At 36.2% G+C, this 25,484-nt stretch overlaps 1 protein-coding gene across 1 annotated transcript in view; it reads right to left on the reverse strand.

Moving 5' to 3' along the window:
- LOC127839486 (GTPase-activating protein and VPS9 domain-containing protein 1-like) overlaps positions 1-20,803 on the reverse strand; it is a 69,841-nt gene extending 49,038 nt beyond the window's left edge. Inside the window, exons 1-6 of the mRNA XM_052367880.1 lie at positions 20,689-20,803; positions 16,118-16,261; positions 10,129-10,887; positions 8,988-9,130; positions 8,048-8,162; positions 6,788-6,919 (exon numbers count right to left, since the gene is read on the reverse strand). Coding sequence (XP_052223840.1) covers positions 6,788-6,919; positions 8,048-8,162; positions 8,988-9,130; positions 10,129-10,887; positions 16,118-16,219 — 1,251 coding nt within the window. The 5' untranslated portion in view covers positions 16,220-16,261; positions 20,689-20,803. The remainder of the gene's footprint in view (positions 1-6,787; positions 6,920-8,047; positions 8,163-8,987; positions 9,131-10,128; positions 10,888-16,117; positions 16,262-20,688) is intronic.
- Between the last annotated feature and the right edge of the window lie 4,681 nt (positions 20,804-25,484).

Raw genomic sequence — 25,484 nt, forward strand, 5'->3', positions numbered from 1 at the left:
AGAGATGTTATCCTAGGGCTTAGGAACGTCACCTGTAGTGGAATGAGAGAGATGTAATCTATAGGGCTGGGCACTGCGTAGGAACTTCACCTGTAGATGAATGAGAGAGATGTAATCTATAGGGCTGGGCACTGCTTAGGAACATCACCTGTAGTGGAATAAGAGAAATGTAATCTATAGGGCTGGGCACTGCATAGGAACATCACCTGTAGTGGAATGAGAGAGATGTAATCTATAGGGCTGGGCATTGCGTAGGAACGTCACCTGTGGTGGAATAAGAGAGATGTTATCTATAGAGCTGGGCACTGCGTAGGAGCGTCACCTTTAGTGGAATAAGAGAGATGTTATCTATAGGGCTGGGCACTGCGTAGGAACGTCACCTGTAGTGGAATGAGAGATGTAATCTAGAGAGCTTAAGAACGTCACCTGTAGTGGAATGAGAGAGATGTAATCTATAGGGCTGGGCACTGCGTAGGAACGTCACCTGTAGTGGAATAAGAGAGATGTAATCTATAGGGCTTAGGAACAACACCTGTAGTGGAATGAGAGAGATGTAATCTATAGGGCTTAGGAACGTCACCTGTAGTGGAATGAGAGAGATGTAATCTAGAGAGCTTAGGAAAGTCACCTGTAGTGGATTGAGAGAGATGTTATCCATAGGCTGGGCTCCAATATATCAACATTGGTAACAGTGAATTGAAGAAATATCACAAGTAAGCCCAAGAAAACTAGAGATTTGTCACAAATGTGACTATAACACCCTTAACTTATTTGTCACAGCCTTGGCTGTCATGATGAACATGACTTCATTCAAGGGCACATAACTACCGGTAAGCATTTGATAACAATTTACATAGACGGACCGTCAGACAGACTATCCCATCAACAAATTGACTCCAATCTTTTCGCAGTCAAGCTTTGTATCAGGGGATTATGTTCCTTTTTGATAAAGTACGGAAAAATGACACTTTCCCAATTGGGAAACAAAAGGGCCAAGAGGCTCTAGTTCGCTCACCTGAGAGGATTCGGTTCAATCAATCTTTACCAAATGTCAAACTTGACCTAGATATTGTCCAGACAAACATCCTGGTCAAGTTTCATCATTATTTCATCTGCGAGTCATGATCAATGTACCTATGAAGTTTCATGATCCTAGGCGTATGCATTCTTGAGTTATCATCCGGAAACCATTTTTCTAAGTAGAGTCACCGTGACCTTGACAGCCATTGTGTGACTTCGTTTTTTGGCACTGTGACCTTGACCTTTGACCTAGTGACCTTATAATCAATAGGGGTCATCTGCAAGTCATGATCAATATACCTATGAAGTGTCATGAACCTAGGCATAAGCATTCTTGAGTTATCATCCAGAAACCATTTTACTATTTCAGGTCACCGTGACCTTGACCTTTGACCTAGTGACCTGAAAATCAATAGGGGTCATCTGCCAGTCATGATCATTGTACCTATGAAGTTTCTTGATCCTAGGTATAAGCGTTATTGAGTTATCATCCAGAAACCATTTTACTATTTCAGGTCACCGTGACCTTGACCTTTGACCTAGTGACCTGAAAATCAATAGGGGTCATCTTCGAGTCATGATCAATGTACCTATGAAGTTTCATGATCCTAGGCATAAGCGTTCTTGAGTTATCATCTGGAAACCATTTTACTATTTCCGGTCACCGTGACCTTGACCTTTGACCTAGTGACCTGAAAATCAATAGTCGTCATCTACAAGTCATGATCAATGTACCTATGATCATGATCCTAAGCCTAAGCGTTCTTGAGTTATCATCCGGAAACCATTTTACTATTTCGGGTCATCGTGACCTTTGACCTAGTGACCTGAAAATCAAAAGGGGTCATCTACGAGTTATGATCCATGTACCTATGAAGTTTCATGATCCTAGGCCTAAGCGTTCTTGAGCTATCATCTGAAAACCATTTTACTATTTCGGGACATCGTGACCTTGACCTTTGACCTAGTGACCTGAAAATCAATAGGGGTTATCTGCGAGTCATGATCAATGTATCTATGATGTTTCATGATCCTAGGCATAAGCGTTCTTGAGTTATCACATGGAAACCATCTGGTTGACGGACGGACCGACATGAGCAAAACAATATACCCCATCTTCTTCGAAAGTTTACTGCTTTGGGTCACCGTGACCTTGACCTATGACCTAGTTACCTGAAAATCGATAGGGGTCATCTGTGAGTAACCGTGACCTTGACAGCCATTGTGTGACAACGTTTTTTGGCACTGTGATCTTGACCTTTGACCTAGTGACCTGATATTCAATAGGGGTCATCTACAAGTCATGATCAATGTACCTATGAAGTTTCATGATCCTAAGCCTAAGCGTTCTTGAGTTATCATTTGGAAACCATTTTACTATTTCAGGTCACCGTGACCTTGACCTTTGACCTAGTGACTTGAAAATCAATAGGGTCATCTTTGAGTCATGATCAATGTACCTATGAAGTTTCATGATCCTAGGCATAGGCGTTATTGAGTTATCATCTGGAAACCATTTTACTATTTCCGGTCACCGTGACCTTGACCTTTGACCTAGTGACCTGAAAATCAATAGGGGTCATCTACAAGTCATGATCAATGTACCTATGAAGTTTCATGATCCTAAGCCTAAGGGTTCTTGAGTTATCATCTGGAACCATTTTACTGTTTCGGGTCATCGTGACCTTTGACCTAGTGACCTGAAAATCAAAAGGGGTCATCTACCAGTTATGATCAATGTACCTATGAATTTTCATGATCCTAGGCCTAAGCGTTCTTGAGCTATCATCTGGAAACCATTTTACTATTTCGGGTCATCGTGAACTTGACCTTTGACCTAGTGACCTGAAAGTCAATAGGGGTTATCTGCAAGTCATGATCAATGTATCTATGATGTTTCATGATCCTAGGCATAAGGATTCTTGAGTTATCATCCAGAAACCATCTGGTGGACGGACAGACCGACATGAGCAAAACAATATACCCCCTCTTCTTCCAAAGTTTACTGCTTTGGGTCACCGTGACCTTGACCTTTGACCTAGTTACCTGAAATCAATAGGGTTCATCTGCGAGTCACCGTGACCTTGACAGCCATTGTGTGACTACGTTTTTTGGCACTGTGACCTTGACCTTTGACCTAGTGACCTGATAATCAATAGGGGTCATCTGCGAGTCATGATCAATGTATCTATGATGTTTCATGATCCTAGGCATTAGTGTTCTTGAGTAATCATCCGGAAACCATTTTACTTTTTCCGGTCATCGTGACCTTGACTTTTGACCTAGTGACCTGAAAATCAATAGGGGTCATCTGCGAGTCATGATCAGTGTACCTATGAAGTGTCATGATCCTTGGCATAAGCCCTCTTTGAATTATCATCCGGAAACCATCTGGTGGACGGACGGACTGACATGAGCAAAACAATATACCCCCTCTTCTTCGAAAGGGGGGGGGGGCATAATGAGAAAACTGCCCCCTCCCAGCAGCCTTGTTATTCAACTGACCAGAACCATTTTTTTTACTCAACTCTCGTATCAAGGAAACAAATGTTCTGAGCAAATTTCATGAAAATTGTGCCAAAAATGTGACTTCTACTGCATTCACATGTTTTCAATATATACATATAGAGAACAAGAGCACCGCCTTGCAGGTGCAGACCGCTCATCTATTTTCTTTTTAAAGGTGAAGGGACTCTTATTTTCAATCACATAGGAGGGAGGGGTGGAGTGAAGAGGGGTGTATAGTGTGGGGGTGTGGACATTTTTACATTATTTTCCAAAAATGCGAAAAACAAGGAAAAAAAATAAAATTGGGGGTGGGTGGGTGGATTCTTGGGTGCGATGGTTGGACGGTATTTCAAACATAAAATAATAAAAATACATATTTGTGTTTTTTAACCGTTTCAAAAAAACAAGAAATTTGGGGGGGTGGGGTGGGGGGGGGGGGTATAGTGTGAGGGTGTGGTGGTCATTTGTGAGATGATCTTAAAAAAAAAAAAAACATTTAGGGGGGGGGGGGAATTCGGGTGGGGGGAGGGGAGGGATGGGGGGGATTCTTGGGTGCGATGGTTGGACGGTATTTCAAACATAAAATAATAAAAATAAATATTTGTGTTTTTTAACCGTTTAAAAACAAAAAGAAATTTGGGGGGGTGGGGGGTGGGGTATAGTGTGAGGGTGTGGTGGTCATTTGTGAGATGATCTTAAAAAAAAAAAAATAGGGGGGAGGGATTCGGGGGGAGGGCACGGGGGATGGTTTGGGTGAAGTCTATTGTGGTATGTCAGGTAAGAGTAGTTTTGTCTAATCAAATCTAATCATAAATAAAGAAGTTATGGCAATTTTAGCAAAATTTAATAATTTGACCTTGAGTCAAGGTCATTCAAAGGTGAAGGTAAAATTCAACTTGCCAGGTACAGTAACCTCATGATAGCATGAAAGTATTTGAAGTTTGAAAGCAATAGCCTTGATAGTAAGAAGTAAAGTGGATCGAAACGCAAAATTTAACCATATATTCAAAGTTACTTAGTCAAAAAAGGGCCATAATTACGTAAAAATGACAACCAGAGTTATGCAACTTGTCCTTTTACTGTACCCTTATGATAGTTTGCGAGTGTTCCAAGTATGAAAGCAATATCTATGATACTTTAGGGGTAAAGTGGACCAAAACACAAAACTTAACCAAATTTTCAATTTTCTAAGTATAAAGGGCCCATAATTCCGTCCAAATGCCAATGAGAGTTACATAACTTTGCCTGCACAGTCCCCTTATGATAGTTAATAAGTGTTGCAAGTATGAAAGCAATAGCTTTGATACTGTAGGAATAAAGTGGACCTAAACACAAAACTGAACCAAATTTTCAATTTTCTAAGTATAAAAAGGGCCCATAATTCTGTCAAAATGCCAGTCAGAGTTACATTACTTTGCCTGCACAGTCCCCTCATGATAGTTAATAAGTGTTGCAAGTATGAAAGCAATAGCTTTGATACTTACGGAATAAAATGGACCTAAACACAAAACTTAACCAAAATTTTCAATTTTCTAAGTAAGTGTACCAAGTTTGAATGCAATAGCATTGATGCTTTCTGAGAAAAGTGGACCTAAACGCAAAACTTAACCAAAATTTTCAATTTTCTAAGTATAAAAAGGGCACATAATTCTGTCAAATTGCACGCCAGAGTTATCTAACTTTGCCTGCCCAGTCCTCTCATGATAGTAAGTAAGTGTACCAAGTTTGAATGCAATAGCATTGATACTTTCTGAGAAAAGTGGACCTAAACGCAAAACTTAACCGGACGCCAACGCCGACGCCAAGGTGATGACAATAGCTCATAATTTTTTTTCAAAAAATAGATGAGCTAAAAATGCCCCGCCCACTGGCAGCAATGTTTTTTTTCACTGATCCCGACCATTTTCAAACTCGTCCGAGATATCAATAAAACCGATGTTTTAACCAACTTTCGTGATGATTGGGCAAAAATTGTTACTTCTAGAGTGTTTACTAGGTTTCTCTATAGCCAAATAGGTAAAAATGCCACTATATACATATAGAGAAAAATGCCCGCCCACTGGCGGCCATGTTTTTTCACTGATCTCTACCATTTTCGAACTTGTCCGAGACATCAATTGAACCAATGTTTTGACCAACTTTCATGATGATTGGGCAAAAATTGTGACTTATAGATTGTTAACAAGGTTTCTCTATAGCCAAATAAGGAAAACTGCCCCGCCCACTGGTGACCATGTTTTTTAAAAGATCGGAACCACTTTTGAACTCAACCAAGATATCATTAAGAAAAACATTTTGACAAAGTTACATGAAGATTGGGCATGAAATGTGACTTCTTCAGTGTTTACAAGTTTTTTCTTTTTTTATGACCTAGTGACCTAGTTTTTGACCCGGCACAACCCAGTTTCGAACTTGGCCGAGATTTCATTGGGACAAAGCTTCTGACCAAGTTTCATGAAGATGTGGACTCTAGAGTGCTTACAAGCAAATGTTAACGGACAGACAGACTGACATACGACGGACAAAGACCTGTCACAAAAGCTCACCAATTTCCGATTGCTGTTAAAAAAGTTCCAAATTGAAGGTTTAAAATAAAAAAGAATATTTTTTAATAAAATGCAACATTTGGTTTGTCCCTATGCAGCTCTATGACTTGAACCTAATAAAAATAATATTAACAACTTTACAGAACTTAATTATCAATTTCAAAGTATTTTGGAGCACATTTTTTTCCAAATATCAGTCCTTTTTCGCACAAATTTTTCCTAATTGGGCATGTACAGGTACTTTTCCCATTTGGGTAAAAAACAAGAGATGTGTTTGTCAGAAACACAATGCCCTCTATAGCGCCGCTTTGAAATAAAATTTCAATATATCATTTGGCAGGCTTAGAAATCATCTCCCTTTTTAAGCTTATTACTTCCCTTGGATTGTATTTTTTGACTTTTGACCTTGAAGGATGACCTTGACCTTTCACCACTCAAAATGTGCAGCTTCATCAGATACCCATTCATGCCAAATATCAAGTTGCTATCTTCAATATTGCAAAAGTGATGTCCAATGTTTAAGTTTTCGGACGGACGCACAGACTGACGGACAATTCAACTGCTATATGCCACCCTACCGGGGGCATACACAATCGCTGTATATGCAAGGGTATAATTATGCAAATGAGACTAGAGTGTTAAATGCTGTGTTAAAAAACACTTTGCTGAATTCAAGCTGTATAACTTTCTAAAAGTCAAGGGAGGTAACTCACCAGCTGGTTTAGCCTGGAGTTAGGGATGAGAGTTGCAGTTCTTGTGAGACATGTCTGCTGGGTAGAGGGCGCTGTTGGAAGCTCCACTCCAATGCCATCCAGCAGGGAGTCCAGCAGGGTGGACATGCAGCCCTATAATGAGCATATTAGCCTGGTTTTTGGACAACAGGTCTAAACGCATGTGCGTTAGTTTTATCACAGATAAGCCTGTGCAGTTCATAAGTCATATCTGGGACAACAATTTCCGCATTTTAAGACTTTTTTCGCTTAAAGGAAGTCTCTTCTAACCAAACATCAAGTCTAGAAAGAAAGTGTTGTCCAAGATTAGTCTTAAAGACTGCACAGGCTAAAATGGGATGTTACTTTATGCCCATGCATTAAACTGGGCTAATATGGGATGTTACTTTATGCCCATGCCTTCAACTGGGCTAATATGGGATGTTACTTTATGCCCATGCAATCAACTGGGCTAATATGGGATGTTACTTTATGCTCATGCAATCAACTGGGCTAATATGGGATGTTACTTTATGCTCATGCAATCAACTGGGCTAATATGGGATGTTACTTTATGCCCATGCATTCAACTGGGCTAATATGGGATGTTACTTTATGCCCATGCATTCAACTGGGCTAATATGGGATGTTACTTTATGCCCATGCCTTCAACTGGGCTAATATGGGATGTTACTTTATGCCCATGCATTCAACTGGGCTAATATGGGATGTTACTTTATGCCCATGCCTTCAACTGGGCTAATATGGGATGTTACTTTATGCCCTGAGATGTTACTTTATGCCCATGCATTCAACTAAGTTTTGCCAGAACAAGGCTCATTTGATTATAATTATTTATTTTTGGTTAAGACGATATGTTTTAACCTTATAGAGAGCTGTTGCATCAATGCAATTTTATTATATGCAATACAGTGTAATCCACGCAACTGCAAATCATTATGAACAAGTAAGGAAGCTTTTTATACCAAACACTTTTCATGCTTAGTTTTCTTTTAACTATGTGTGTAATGAAATTTCAAATTAAAATTTAAAATCATGAAAATTATGTTTTTATTGCATGCATTTATTTGTGTAGACTTTTATTCTGGTTACTTTAATGAATTTATGATACATCAAAAATAGAGTTTTCTTAGTTTCTTAGAAAATTAAGGGACCCAGCACAAATTTTAGGCACCTATGGCTGCTTGGCCCCTTCTGATCTATATGACTACAATCTGTAACAATGATAATCTGTCCAGTTACCTTTTCAAACTTTCCATAGAGGTCCATCACCCTGCTGTCTATTTTCTCCCACTGAGATATTGCCAGCACCTGCAGTATCTGGGCCATCTGTATCAGGTTGTGCCGCGCTATGTGACTGGAACACAGACTAGTTCTGAGAGACATGCTCTGAGGAAATGGGCTTAATGCGTGTGCATATGGAATAAAGTATGCTATACATATTGAAAATTAAGATTCTTTTTAGACTAGCGATTTTTTTTCCGTACCTGAAAACAGCCTTTTAGACCAATTACCAAATGGTATCTGTGATACTTGATTCTTTTTTTTAACATGAACAGTAACTTTGTATGCCTTGATTTATTGTGTTAGCAGCATCAAACAACTATTACAGATGTGCACAAAATTGCTTTTGTTATCTTGTGTCAGAATTCAGCGACATTCCAAATTACACAAAGTATATATTTTTTTCAATAAAATTGCAATATAATCTTCTTTTCCCTATCCAGCTCTGAATGTTGAACCTTAGTGAAAAAAGACTATTGCCAAGCAATTAAAGTCCCTTACCGGTGAAACGCCAGCATTTTCAGATTTTTTATATATATATTTGTTGCCATAGCAACCAGAATTCTTGACGTAGGAACACAATGAAATGACATGCATAATCTCCATATTGCCACATGTCCATGTTTCAAGTTTCATGAAAAAATATGAAGAACTTTTAAAGTTATCGCAGGATCCAGAAAAGTGTGACAGACTCACAGACACACCGAGCGCAATTCTTAAGTCCACTCTGGTTTCACGGGTAGGGTACTAATAAAATATTGAAAACACTTTTATTCTAAATTTTTGAAGTATTATAAGCAAAAAAAATTTATTTTTCAATAAATGTCAAAGCGACACAATTTTTCTCAATCCATAGGGCCCTGACCAAAATTGTGAAAGAAAACACTGTGTTACCTACCTAATAGGGACATCTGTGGTGATGCCATGGGGTTCCGGGTCACATACGGCGGGGCAGATGAACTGTGCAAACACCAGGTCAGCACACACAGCCCTCACTTCGTCCATCTCTACCCGCCCTGTCTTCACGAGCATCTGATATACCTGAAAAAATAGGGAACACAAGTGAAAGGATACAAGCTGCAATCTAAGACAGGGCTAATTGAATGAACCTCCTTAATAAACGAAAAATTCCAGAAAAGCAGAAAGTGTCAATGCTGGTAAGCCTGTGAGGACTGCACAGGCTTATCTTGGACAACACTTTACCCACACGTATTCAGCCCCATTTTATCAGAGCACATCTAATATTTGTTAGCCATTATAAAAACATTGCAGACACTAGGTCGGTACAGACTGCCCTTACCTCTCCCATTTTCACATACATTGTCTCCACAAGCATTCGGTATAACTGAATACAAGAAATGGTTCCATAACATTTTGCACTATCTTTATTATTTTAACACCTGATGACAAAACAAAACACTACTGATTAGGGAATAAACATAAGATCTAATACAAGGATGTCTTTTACATTTCATTATTTTGTTTATAAAACACATACTTTTGTCTTTTAACACGAGTGTTTACAGTAAATTTGCTATCAGAAAAATCATATCACTATCACTAACATCAGAATAACATAGGGATGTAAAACATGATATGAAACCAACTTATTCTTTAATTTCAATTGTATAAATTACTCCACATTGAATTTTGAAAGTTACAAAATGAAAATGAAATCTAAAAGTGTCGTATTATTTTGGATTTTCTTATGTCTTTGTTGTATTTTTACATTTTATTTTATCTTCACATTGGTACATATGTGTGAAATTAGTTTTGTTCAAACCTATATATTTTAGATTTAAAGCATGGAAAGCTTATTGAAATGCCCTTGAATCTGTTTTCTGGGTAGAATCAGTCTTTGAGGGAGATTCAAAGATAGCTCCCACAAAGGAAATTGAATGAGTTACTTCCTGGTCACTAAGTGGACACCATATCCACTTCACCATGGCATAACTTGGAAAGTGGCAAAATTGGATGAGGAATGGTTACATTCAGACAAACGAATGTTTAATAACTTAATACAGAAAATGAAACAATACCTGAGAGACCAGCCAGCCAAGGCCAGGAGGAAAGCAGTGCATGTTGTTCTTGATCGATGTGATGAAGCGGTTGGCCATCAGGACCAGCTTATCAACGATGGTGATCCTGTACTTTGCGAGTTTGTCTTTATACTGCTCGGTACCCGGCTCACCAAACCTCCGCAGCCTTTCGCTTGGTGGGAACCGCACCAGGGCCTTTCCGGGATCGATGTCATAGAACCACTCGTCCTCCATTAAGAGTCTCATAACTGGATCATGCAGCGCAGCAGTGAGAAAGAGTTTGGAAGAAAACACCATATCAAACAACTGTTTGAAAGCCATGCTAAATGCGCACGAGCCGCGACTGAGCATTCGTCTGGGGTTTTCACACGGGGACAGTTGAAGTTCCAGCAGGCTCTTCAAAACGTACAACATCGAAATCTCATCCTCCTGCAGTATACAATTTGCATAGACCGAATGAATCAGGGTCTTTATCACATCGCCAACGCTTGCCACATTGTTCTGATCAGCGGCGGCCAAAATCTGACCGACAAAACTCGGGTTGTCCAGTAAAAACTTGAGAAATTCGCCGTACTTGCTGGCGTGGTAACTCAGCTGTTTGTAGCCATCCTCGAATACTGTTGCCTCCAGCTGGTTGGTCAGTGTGCAGCACTCTGCTGGCATCACCTGGGTACTGGCGCTGATCAACTGGTCTAGAACCACTTTCTGCTGCTGACCGATCCATGACTGGTGGAATAATTGCTCCCCAGAGTTCTTTACCTGTAAATAATTTTGTTTTATTAACCCTTTCAGTGCGGGAACCGATTTTTTGAAGGCCTTTGCAAACAGTTTGGATCCAGATGAGACGCCCCAGAACGTGGCGTCTCATCAGGATCCAAACTGTTTGCTATTCTGATAGTATTCTTTGAAAAAAATCGAAGAAAATGCTATTTTTAGAAATTCAGCAGACGACATTTTAGCAGAAGACAAATTACCCAGCATGCAAAGGGTTAACCCTTTACCACTCAGATATTCCCTTAGAAAATCAAGTAAAATGTAAGACCTTTCATCAGACATAGATTAAAATTTGAAAGGCTTCATGTCCAACCGTAACATACTAATGAGCAGCAAACAGCACAAAACCTGAACTTGCAGGCTGTTCTGGTTTTATGCTGATTGCATACAGCCATTTTCACATTGCTTCTAAGCAGGAAATATAAAAGATTGTGATTCAATTGCACAGAAAAACATCAATGTGTATTAGCATTTTAAATGGCATAGTTATACAGGTAGACTGTAACAGTATAATATTTTTAAGTGAAATGAAATAGTTTTTAGTAAAACGAATGTCATTTTCTTCAATTAGCATTGATACCTTTTAAAAATCCATATAATTTTTGTTTGACGAGGGATTTTGAGGCTTGTTAACAGATCTGTGTATTTTTTATATATGTTGTTAAATGGATTTACTAACAAAAACTAAATATTTTATTAATATTATGTCTTAAATAATTATAAATCAATGGAAAAGGTGAATTAAAAAAGCTAACCCGCTAATACAAAATCATTAAAGTGGTAAAAAATTAAAGAAAGCTTTACGCTCTGCCAATTACAGAAAAAATCTAAATCATCAATGAAAAGCGTTACAAAATCTTTATTGTTTAACTGCTTTGATAATATATAAACATGGTCAAACTCATAGTGTTAACTTTTTCCTAGTCAGATTTGTTAATTTGATTGCTTGAATATTATGCATATATACTTTTTTAAAAGGTATGAGGCTTTTTTAATTGTCATTTTGTCAAACTGTGAATATGTACCTTAAAAAAGAAGCAGCATATGAAAACTTTTTGCAATGTCCGTGCATCAAATGTCATCCCATATTAGCCTGTGCAGTTGGCACAGGCTTATCAGGGATACACTTTCAGACTACACTGGATTTTTGTTTAGAACTTAGGGACTTCCTTAAAACAAAATATTCCATAAAAGCCAAATGTATTGTCCCAGATAAGCCAGTGTGGACTAAGGGTGTCACGTTTAAATGGTCGCGTTTCATGTTTTGCTGAAAAACGTTTACCAAAACAGTAAACAACAGTCAATTTCAATATAATAAATACTGGGTTGCAAATAACATAGCCGACTAGCCGTACCAAGTATATCGATGACGAACTGCGAAATCCGGGTACTTGCTGTAAATCCATGCTACCAAATTCGGCAATAATTTATTACTGATTGGTTAGCGGATGGCACAGACATGAACGGAAACTTACGGAAAATCTTTACTACTTTCTGAAAATCTTACAACTTGGCAACAAAACAGTGCAATATTTTAAGTGATTGATTAGCCAAGTAAATCACTGTGGTGGCTTGTTGAAAAGCAATATTTTAACCAAATTATATATTGACTACATTTTTGCTAGTTAACTGGTTTTTCATTTTCTGTGGTCAAACGATATGCGCATTGTATTTCATGTGCAAAATAAGTGCATTTGTTTCGGAGTGTCATTTCGGAAACAGTATTTTTCATTGATTTTACATTATTTTCGACGTTCTTTTTATTGTCTGTATAGAACGAAGAATACACATGTGGGGATACGGATGGTCTGTTTTACAATATTTTATAGTTTTAATATGACGTCATTGCGTGAATGGGATATGCAATGAATATTACTTCCAGAAATAAAATACAATTTTCAAGTTGGAAATGCGATGGTACTGATGCTTTTTAAAACGGACATAGGGATACCGTTTAAACGGTAACTTTTCGTTTATTTAATTTTGTTTAAACGTTTCGAAAAATCTGTAAACGTGACACCCTTAGTGAGGACTGCTCAGGCTAAACCAGGGTTGGCACGAAAAACCCGCCCCCGGGAAAACTCGCTGGGAAAACCCGGGTTTTCCCGCCCCGGGCAATACTCTGAAAGTCCCACTGTGGGCAATACTATTTTTTCTTCTTTAAACATGCAGTTGTAATTGTTTTTTTATCATCCTTACTTCTCTGCTAGCCTCTATTGTAAAGAAAAAAGAGTAAGCAAATGCTGTTGGCAATAATATTGAAATAGAAGTAACATATTGTCACTGTATGATATATAAAATTTTACTGCAGACTTCAAAGTGACTGTTGTTTTATTAATTACAATATCATTAAACTTTAAAGTCAGAATTTATAATGAGGGATCATTGAAGAAATACTTTTTAATTTTGAAACACAATTAACAGGAATCTGTCGCTTACTGTAGCAATCAAAGCATGTTTTCACAGTTTATGGGAGGGCACCTATTGGCACAAGTCTGTGTACCTTTTATGGCCCCTAATAAACAGTTAGAGGGCCTTTGTCTGGCCCTAATAGGGCCCTTATGTGGCCCAAATAGGTCTTATGTTTATCTAAGTGGCCCAGTGTTACTGTTAGTTGTACAAACCGTGTTCCTGAATGAAGACACAAAACTGTGTCAATAATTTAAAACACTTTATTGAGTCTTTATGCAACATAAGATCAACTTAATTATTTGAATGATAACACAAATATATATTACATGTATAATCCCCCATGTCTCTACCCATTTCCCTTTTCCTTCATAAATACCATTCTGTTACATATCATATCATATTTTTAGAAAAATAATGTAAGTGAGTTAATTAAATGTACATCAGATAAAACACAGATACCAAGTTATACCCAGTATTGTCCATAAAGACCATTCAATTGAATTTCATTTATGTAAAAATAAGAAAGTATTACTAGGATTCCAAACTTTCCACATGATGTAGTTGGTTAAAATGTAACAAATACTATCTAATTATTAATAATGAATGGATATGTTTTAAAGAGACTAATAATTATATAAGTTATATAATTGTGTAATATCTTTATTACCCAGTAAAGCCCATCCAAACCATCCAAAACAAACACAAAACAAGAGTTCCGCGGTCGGAGATGACCGCATTGAAGCCGGATTTTTTATTTAAATGACAGGAAAGTACCTTTCGTGTTTTTGTCAATGCAATACTTAAATTACTGAAATATTGTTCAAAGGTCAAAATGAAATGTAAGTACTTTTCAAGGCATGAGCAAACCTTGTGTTATGTTTTGAATGCATGCATATACATGAACAACAATAACATTTAAGGTCACAAATATGAACTTGAATTGACAATTAGGAAAGTTTGAAAGACCTTGAAATGACCAGTGGTCATCTAAGTGTGCTTGCAAACCTTTACGTCAAGTTTGAGATTCTAGGTCCAAGCATACCAAAGTTATAACAATTTTAACATTTTAACATTGAAGGTCACAGTGACCTTGACCTTCAAATGAATGACATTGAAATGAGCAGTGGTGATCTTCTAGTACTGGCCAACCTTTATGTCAAGTTTGAAGACTCTAGGTACAAGCATACCAAAGTTATAACATGGAATAAGAACTTTAACATTTTTACCTACCAAAGTTATAAGAACTTTAACATTTTTACATTCAAGGTCACAGTGACCTTGACCTTAGAATGAATGACCTTGAAATGACCAGTGGTCATCTAAGTGTGCTTGCAAACCTTCATGTCAAGTTTGAAGACTCTATGTCCAAGCATACCAAAGTTATAACAATTTTAACATTTTAACATTTAAGGTCACAGTGACCTTGACCTTCAAATGAATGACATTGAAATGACCAGTGGTCATCTTCTAGTACTGGCCAATCTTTATTTCAAGTTTGAAGACTCTAGGTACAAGCATACCAAAGTTATAACAACTTTAACATTTTTACATTCAAGGTCACAGTGACCTTGACCTTCAAATGAATGACCTTGAAATGTACAGTGGTTACTTACTAGTTCTGGCCAACCTTCATGTCAAGTTTCAAGACTCTAGGTCCAAGCATACCAAAGTTATAACAACTTTAACATTTTTATATTGAAGGTCACAGTGACCTTCACCTTCAAATGAATGACCTTGAAATGACCAGTGGTCATCTGTTAATCCTGGCCAACCTTCATGTCAAGTTTGAAGACTCTAGGTCCAAGCATACCAAAGTTATACCATGAAATAAGAACTTTAACATTTTTACATTCAAGGTCACAGTGACCTTGACCTTCAAATGAATGACCTTGAAATGACCAGTGGTTACTAACTAGTTATGGCCAACCTTCATGTCAAGTTTCAAGACTCTAGGTCCAAGCATACCAAAGTTATAAGAACTTTAACATTTTTTATATTGAAGGTCACAGTGACCTTGACCTTCAAATGAATGACCTTGAAATGACCAGTGGTCATCTGTTAATCCTGGCCAACCTTCATGTCAAGTTTGAAGACTCTAGGTCCAAGCATACCAAAGTTATACCATGAAATAAGAACTTTAACATTTTCGAGCACGCCGCCACCCCGCCCGCCCGCCCCCCCCGCCCGCCCGACAACATCAATCTATAAGCCGAGATTTTTTCGAAAAAAATCTGGCTAATGAATTGTACTCTTTTTGCAGAAAAAGTAATTATTATTATGCATCCACATGAAGTAGAAGTTAACAGTGTAAATAATAGAATAGAATTGCTAAAATTAATCGTTATTTTCTGTTATGTACTAATTTAAAATCATTATTATCATTATGCAAGTTGTGCTGTTGTATAATTGTGTAATATCTTCGATACCCAAGTAATACCCATCCAAACAGACAAAGAAAAAGATTTCCATTTTCATGAACATGAGAAGGAATTATGAATATGTTTTCACATGAATTAGAAGTTGATAATGTAACTAATAGTTAAAAAAATTGTTAATAGATATGTTCTTTTAATATGTACAAACTCATTTTTATCTTACAAGTTATACAATATTGCAATATCTGTATTACCCAGTATTGCCCACTATTGCCCAGTAAAACCCGGGTTTTCCCAGTATTACCCCCCCCGGGCCGGTCAATACTATAAAACTTGGGTTTTATGCCAACCCTGGGCTAAACTGGGACCACACAACGCACATGCATTAAACCCAGATTTCCAGAACTTGGCAAATATACACTACTAACCTGCTCATAGAGTTGCAGCAGTTGATCCCTTTCCGATGTGACAAAGAGACGCTCCTGTCGAAGGTGTTTTGACAACTCAGCCAAATCAAGGCCAAGTGACATTGTCAGCTCTCTTCAGAGTGACCTTTGCAGCTGATATTCTGACTAAAATCAAGGAAGGACCCTGGGTAAACATACATTAATAAAGTGTTGTTTTTTTTATTTGGGGCATAAATTTGGCCCCATTTCCAATATATATTTCCCAAATGACTTCCTATAATTCCTTATTGAAGATTTCCATAAAAAGAATTATACAAAAAAAAAACAAATCTTTTAAATAAAACAAATATTGAAAACACTTTTAATCTCAATTTTTAAGAATAAGTAAGCAAAGTAACAACAACTTCCTAATAATAGTCAAAACAACTTGAAATTTCCCAATCCAAAGGGAAAGGCTATTCCCAAAAATGATGAAAACAAGAACAATGCTGGGTACTGGTATTGTTAGGTTTGCTGTGGCTTTGAGTCCACCTATACCAAGTTTCCTGTAATGGAATAAAAAAAAAAGGAAGAACAGTCTAGAGACAAGCCTAAAAGGTTCATGGGATGTGTGTAAAGGGTTTTACGGGACGCGATATTCTGCGTCAAATTCGCATAAAATGCCAGTCATATTTGTTAATTTGTGTCCCATGGGATGCACAATTATTTTGACATATTGGTTATTGTAAATTATTTCAACAAGAAACTTTGAAAGACAACTGCAGTACGTAATTTTCTAGAAGGATGTTCAAGTTGTCTCGCTTGTTGATCTATTGACCAATCATTTTATACCGCATATGCTGTTGCTAGGTGCAAAGTCCCCAATTGAGATTACATTACGTTAATGTGAGCTATTTGTGTCCCTATGATTCGAAAGAAAAGCTTACTGAGATTACGATAGCTTATTATCTGGCAAGCAAGATTAAACTATATTAAAATAGTTATTAATACAATCTTTAATTTTATAGGTGTGTGTTAAATCTCTGCTATTGTTTATGTTATAATCGATTACTATACTTTTAACTAATTGACTTTGACACAGCCAGCATATTTAGCATACATTTGCTGCTTGTAACTCAAATGACATGCATTTAAATATTCCCTTTTTTGTCTGCAAAAATGTCAAAACAAGGTCACCAACCAGTAGAATATATCACTTAGTTAAATTGGGACCCCATTTTTATTGACAGGACCCAGGGGTTCTGAAATATGCTGTACGAGTCGTCAATTTCCCCTTCCGGACAAGCAGTTTTTGAAAGCTGACTTGTCCGGGGACAAGTTAAATTTCCGTGGTAATTTTTTTTCGAGAACAAAACTACTCTCTTTTCCGAAAATCAAAAACAAAAGTTTATATAAATAGCTTATGATTGATCTGCGGACTGGCACACTTTTTCAACTGGAGGTAGGTTATTTTCCGATAATAATTATTTAATGTAGTAAACAAGTCCACGAGTATATATAGCAACAGCCAATCACGCATAAGAAAACAATTTTAATAGAGAAACCAGCACACATGTGTATAGCAACAGCCAATTACGCATTAGATAACACTTTTCGTACATTGCAAATGGCCGCATACATGTTCTAAGGACCTGCATTCAATTTTTATATAATAAAACCACTTCAACGTCAAGCCATAACGCTAATCAGACCAATGATAAAATCAGTTCGGCGTCGGAAAAGAAGAGAAAAGCCAAGTATGAATGTGATAAACATACGACGCCAAGCGGAAACGAGAATTTGTTGAGTCTTGGCTAATTGATTTTCCTTGGCTTGAAAACGTTGCCGATGTGTGTAAATCAGGGTTGGCATATTGACCGGTCAATTGAGTATTGACCGGGCCGGCGGTCAATACCCGGTTAAAACCGGTCAATACTGGTCATTACTGGTCATTATTGGTCAATACCGGTCGATGGAAAATTGTAGCATTTAAACATGACAAAGGAAGAATTTAAGCTATTCTATATTAAAGCAATCATTATTCTGTAATTGATAAACTTTTTTTTGAGTTATCTATTGTAAAAAAAAGCTTTAAAGCTGTAAAAAATACTTCTTTATTATTTATTGAAACGGTCTCAAATACAAAAGAGCTAAGGCAATATCTTTATCTCAGTGTATCACATCTGATACTGAAGTATTATTACTATTGTAGTTACCATAGTATTTTACTGATCTATTGATATATCTATTTGATAAGCTGATGGACAAACAGAACTCTTGTGGTTTCTAGGGTCATAAATGATCTGGCCCCTAAGCCTTATAATTGGTAATAAAATGCATGCACTGGTATGTCTCTGATAGTGACAATGAAGCAAATCTGCCCTTAGGCTATTTCATTTCACTCAAACAAAATGAGATAACTTGCTATTAATGTTATTAATTTAATAGTTACTTCTAACTTGTCTCCTTTCTATATTAAGAGGGTTTTCTTATTTTAAAGTTCAATTGGTCTTCAAATGAATAAGCAATCAAAGTTCTTGATTTTGGCAACAAATAATGTTTACCAATTGTGGGTCTACTCTAGACTCTTCTTTTCAATTATTTCTTTCTTTTAATAATTATTTCTTATTCAGTTTTTTTTTATATCAATGGTAAAATAAAATATTTTTTCACTATTTTGTTAAAGAAATCCAGGCAAGAATACATGACAAGTAAGGGTTGTGTCAAAGGTGCCATGTAAGGCCCTATTATCAGTTTTGGGTGCCCTAACCTGTATAGGTTTGAAGACTGTGAAAGACTGTGGAGACAGTGGGGCATGAGGAACAAGTAATACACAGTAATTGACAGGCTCTTGTTGAATCAAGCACAGAATTTTCTGAGCATTCATAATTCGTTAGAATTGGGGGAAAAAATTAAATCGACCAGCAAAATCCAATTGACCATCTTGACTCATTCGCAAAATTTTGAGAGATTGGCCTAAAAATTGCATGAACAGGTATAAAATAGTGGGTTTTAATAGCGTAAGACATTATTGGCAACATGTCTGTTTAATTTATATTATCAATTTTGCTTAATTAAGCGTGGAATATTAATCAAAATTGGGGGTAAAGTTCAATCGACCAGTATTGACCAGTAATGACCACTTTGGGAGTATTGACCGGGGCGGTTTTAACCGGTAAAAACCGCCGGTTAAAACCGGGGGCGGTCGATTGGTGCCAACCCTGGTGTAAATGTAAACTTTGTAAGGAGTTTCCTTTATTAGCGGATAATTATATACTTACAATTAACGGAGATTATTTTATTTCAAGTGAATTGTCTAGTCATGTTGAGATTATTAAATATCCGAGATGGTATCATGTGTGACTTAAACGTGATCTTATTATAGGCACATCTTGCTTGTATTTTTCGTTCATGTGAATTTTCTAGTTAACTATGTTTATAATTTAAAATAGAAGTTAACAAAAGTGTATGCTTGTATTATTTGCTTAATTTGTAATGACCTTTTCCTTTATCTATCTTAAAAGTACGGACAAGTACTTCTTTGGTACGGACAAGTGAATTTGTGGGTCCAACTTGTCCGTGGACAAGTAGACTCTTAAAATATTTCAGAACCCCTGCAGGACCCCCAAAAATAATTAACTAGAGTCATAGGGACCCCTAAAATTTGACATGAATGTATCGTGTAAGTACCTGTTATCGAACAGCACCTATTATCGGACGTTTTGTTTTGGTTCTGTATGCACATGCGCAAAAGTGCGTGCATGACGTCACATTGATAAACAAATGGTCGCACATGAAGTCCATGACCTACTTGCCTACTTAGCTTGAAACAAATGCGCAGAAAACAGGTTAAAGGAATGCATTTATTGTTATTTACACCATTTTATGTGTTTTTGCTATTACTTTTTGAATGCATTTATCAAAACGTGCATTTACACACCAATAGCATATTTCTGCTTGCAATTTTGATTGCAGCAGACACAGATTTTTTCGCCGAGTCCGGGTCACGTGATAGTCATGTGACTTTGTATATACTGGAGTAGTATTCATGAAGTGTCGGGTAATAAGTCATGTTTACATTGACCGCCATTTTGTTTTGTCTGCTAGAGGTGACAACAACCAGGGAATCATTGTTATGAATTCTTGTAGGTAGTTTGCTGGAAAACTTTACAGATAAATCATTCAATGATTGAAATGTAAGTCATTTGTTAAAACAAAATGTTTTTTCATTTTAAGTGTTTCAATTTTAACATAATTTAACGTAATTTCTTAGGTGTTCGATAACTGGTTCGTCTACCATAAAACCTGTGTGTAGTGAGCTTCGGAAAGAACCAGCCCCCCTGGTTCACTGTGTTGGTAACCACTGTGTAGTTTTCAGACGTCAATTATTCCAGACCCACTCATTGGTATCACTTTTCCTTTCGCTGTTTTCATACAAATTTATTTATTGCATTCGATAAACTTCTTGCCGACCTTTGAATCTTGACTTAAGTGACTTGAAGTTGACAGATGTAATTGCATCGACCGAGTTCATGCAGTCTCGAAAATCACAAAACAGTCAATTAAAATAGTGACATCAACACAAGAAACAAAATAAATGGTATATTTAAAACCTGTGGATAGCAGTCAGAAGAAATATCTGTCGCGTGGATATAAAAGAACGTTGAAAATTCTTAAAAAGTTGCTGAAACCAACACCTCCGTATTTACATTTAACTACGCATGCGCGCGTCTTGTGAAAAGAAATGCGTTGTAAGAAAATCCAATAGGTTATGATGTACTATACTTTTCGAACAATTAGGAAAAAATATTAGGACATACGCAATACAAAACGCAAAAAACATAATGTAACTTCTTTACTTTTCAAAATATACTTAGTGTCTGCACTCTGGGTTAAGCTTGACAGGTTACATATTTTTATAAGCTTTCTTACGAATAGCCTTCGGAATTCCTGTACACAATTGTTTCCATACGTAAAAGGAACAATTTCTCACTTCAAATTTTTACATATTCAAGCATACATTATTTCGGTGAGCTAGTTTCTCATGAATGACAATGGGGCATTATGTAGAGATTTGTGGTCTTAGAACAATAAGTACTGTAAACGAATCCGTAATGATATCCTCAGGAGTGTCAGACACTTCGACCCCTTGACACTTCGACCCCTTTGGTTATTTTTTTTAAAGATGATACTTCGACCCCTTTTAGACACTTGGACCCCTATTTTTTGAGACACTTGGACCCCTGTTTTTTATTTTTGAGACACTTCGACCCCTGTTTATTTTTTTTATATATATTTAACATAATTATTCTTATTGGAATTGATTTTATTGATAAATAAAGGATATGCATTATGTGAAAAAGTCATGCGTGTTATACTTGATCATATGAAAATACTTTTTCAAAGGAGAGGAAGTAGGTATAATAGGTCTTTCAATAGGGGTTCATGTTATACTTTGGACATTATTTATAAAAATAATTATTTACTACAAACATACTTCTTAGAATCTAATATGTTCAATGCTCAATGAATAAAAAACCAATTGTATTGTGATATCAATTTATTTAGGAAAAAGAAAACATAATAATATTGTGTGTGGAATATGGTTAAAATACACTTTAAAATATTGCTGAGTTCATTTTTGAAGAAAATATGTACATATATTATTACAGCTATTGTTCAAAATCATTTATTATCTTCATGATGAATGACTATGAAAAAAGAATAGAAAAATTGCACAAGTCTTGAGTCAGTCATTATAACAAATTTAATCCAAATAATTGTAAATCACAGTAATAAGTTCTAATAATCAATGATTTTTCTTATATTAATCACAATAATGAGTTCTAGAAATTAATGATTTTTCTAATAACAGAAGTCAAGATGAAACGTTGCATAAGTAACACCAAAAAATTCATTTTATTAAAATAAACAATCAATTACATTCTTACACGAGTTTTAATTAACAGACATGTGTCACTTTGGAATATACATCTGTACCAGAAATAGAATATATAATGCATACATTCAATTAGATCTAATAGCATGTCAGTTATTATAATTATAATAAAAAAAGTCAGTTATAAAATTTATGAACAGATTATTTGGATGACATATGCCACACAATTTTGCCATACACAAGTTCATGTGCCATCGTGTCCCAATAAACCAACCAACAGCATGCCAAATTGTCAAGTATTAAATTAAAGTGGCCTTTTCACAGATTTTGGCATATTTTGAAGTTTGTCATTAAATGCTTTATATTGATAAATGTAAACATTGGATCTTAAAAGCTCCAGTAAAAAATCAATAATAAAATTAAAAAAAGAAACAAAAAAAGTGGCCGGTATCAGGGCTCGAACCAGTGACCCCGGAGTCCTGGAATTAGTCTGAAGTAAAACGCATTTGCCCTCTCGGCTATTCCGCCGAATATGCACAAATAGAGTATTTTATACCTTATATAAGCAATCTTCGTAGTTTCGTAAATTTAAACGACAACAACAGATTTCTCCAAATTATTCAATCGTTTCGCGTTGCAACGCTTTATAATTTTTAGGTTTTCAAATCGTCAAAAGATACATATAATGGCTATATTGGACTATGGTAAATGTTCAGTAATACTGTTTCCTCACAAATATCATAACAAAAACTTGCGAATCTGAAACAACTTTTTTCAATTTTGTCAATTTACCAAACCGTGAAAAGATCCCTTTAACTAACCCATTACTTGGATGGCAATTTTGCTATACACCAATTTCATGTACCATCATGTTCCAATACACCAGGTTTCATTAAGTATGGAACATACAGTACATTTTTGGCATTTATGGAATATACAGTAAGGTATCAATAAACAGCATGCCAAATTGTCAATTATTAAATTAACTAACCAACACATTACTTGGATGACAATTTTGCAATACACAATTTTACATGCCACCATTCCCCATGCAATAAACCATGTTTCAGTACAGGAACAATATAATTAAACTAAAGTGATAATAACAAAAACTTTATTGCAGAAAATTAAGTGAAAATTGTCAATAGCAAAACATCTTTAATTTTCATATGCGTAATAGCAAATCACCCTCCATAATTATTGAAGATATTGAACATTTCTATCTCAATTCTTCTCATAAAAACTGAAACATGTCATTCTAGTACTATATTTGCAAACACATAGATGAAATATATCCGATATAAACTTATTACCCCATCATTGAGAAAATGAGAAAACATAAACAGTTTCTTTAAAGAATCTATAGACAGTACACATGGATTCTTGTCATGTTAGTATCAAAGAAATAACGATGTCTAAATAGGCGTCTCTTGCTGCTTATCTCATAAGGGTTACACAAAGTAGCACAAAGTAATTAATATAACTATGTACGTATTGCAAATTTTAGTGGTGATAAATATCAAATTTCTAATGTAGTTTTTTTAGTACATGTATTGCTGAATTTCAAATAGAATAATCACTGCGCAAAAGTAGAAAATTAACCTCTAATTCAGAGTTTTGATTTAAGGGTCTAAGTGTTTTTATTAAAATAAACAGGGGTCTATGTGTTTTCAACAAAAATATTGAAATAGGGGTCGAATTGTCAATGGGTCGAAGTGTCATCAAAAATGGGTAGGCGTCGAAGTTTCAATGGGTCGAACCTAGTGTCTTGCTATCTGTCCTCAGTCAAACCATATGCAGTTATTTTTGCCATCCCATTCAGCAATATTCATGAGCCATGAACGGATTAAGTGTTGAAACAACCAAAATTTTCCCGATAATCGTGTTTTGTGGATCTGCTTCGATCATAACTCCTCGCAATGTTATCTCCAGTTGAGGTTAAACTGTTGATAGTGCATTTACAAGTTAAGACCCTCCAGATCGGGAAAGATTTGAAGTTTGTATCTTTTCTTTTTTGTATGAATTTTCGTGTCATATTCTTCATATTTGAATTTCTCGTGCATGGTTTGCACATACAAGTAGCATGCAGAAAAAAGCCACTCACAAAGTGATTAAGCTTAGTTGATAAAATTGGTATATGGGGAAAAGGCAATGTACGAAAAAAGCAGGATTATTAAGTGTTTTTTTCGTCAGACCCAAAATGTGGTTGCTTTGTTTACAGAAATAATTGAACAATACAGCCTTGATCCTGCGATAACTCAAAAAGTACGATCTCAAGTTTGACGATACTCGAAGGTCCACGGATAGAAGGCCGCATGGGAAATACGAATGGTGTTTCAGTTTTGTGCACCAGTTTATCTGTGCGTCAGTCTGTCGGGAAAATCTGGATCATGCGATAACTAAATCAAAGCGCCGAAGGCGCTGAATGCCTGGGGCTAAATTTAGGGTGCTTGGAAAGAAGTGTAGTGACTAAACTGAAGTAAATGCAAACGGATCCACGCTATTTTGCTGCCAGATACAGTGTACATGTATACTGATGTTATGAAGTTGAAGATTTAATATGTTACTCGTGCTTAATATGTCTATCTGGTTTTAAACACTTCGACCTTTAAGCTAAGGTCATTCAATGGTCAAGGTCATCATAAAGTAGGTCAGTGGGAAGGTCTTGTCCAAAAGGGAGTTATGGACAAAAATAAAGTAAATCCAATCATGAACCACAAAGTTATGGTGAATGTTAAGTTATTGGGTGCTTTGACTTTTGAGTTCAAGGGCCAAGGTCATCAAGAAATATGTCCGTGGGAAGGTGTTGATCAAAGAAGAGTTGTGTACAAATATCAAGTGAAAACAATTATTCTGTAGTATGGAAGTTATGGCAAAAGTGTAATTTTTCGGACAGACAGTTCAGAAACCATATGCCTGCCTTCGGGGCTTTAAAACAATGTATGTATGAAAAAGTTTAAATTAAATATTAGATTTATGGTTGTATTTTACAGACAAACATTTTCAAGAGATGAAGAGGAAGATTCATAAGTAAGGCTAGGTTTCTTTAAGTGTTGAACGGATGTCAAGCTTCTCATTTGAAAGCTTCGATAGTGTTTGAGAAATTGTAAGTCGGTAAACTAATAACTAGTAAAATATGAAGGATAAAGGAATGTGCTTTTAACAGAAGTTGCATGTCATCATATTATATAAGTATGTAGACTGTCAAGTTGAAAGGTTGGACAATGTTTGAGAAAATTAAGTTTTTTGTTGAGAATTTGACAATATTTCTATGTACTAAGTCAAAACAAGGACAGATAATTCCATAAATATAGGTCACATGGTAACCAGCCTTGTCAGTATGGACGTAACAGGCGAAATTGAGCAAGTATTGTAAGTTTGAAGAGGATATCTTTGATAGTCTTTGCGGAAATTGACATTTACAGACAACTAAACAAACGCGAACATCGACTACCTGGCTATGACAATAGCTCTTGTTTTGTTCTAAAAGTCGAGCTAAAAAGGGAGATA

This window comes from Dreissena polymorpha, chromosome 7, assembly GCF_020536995.1.
Source record: "Dreissena polymorpha isolate Duluth1 chromosome 7, UMN_Dpol_1.0, whole genome shotgun sequence".
Lineage (NCBI taxonomy): Eukaryota > Metazoa > Mollusca > Bivalvia > Myida > Dreissenidae > Dreissena > Dreissena polymorpha.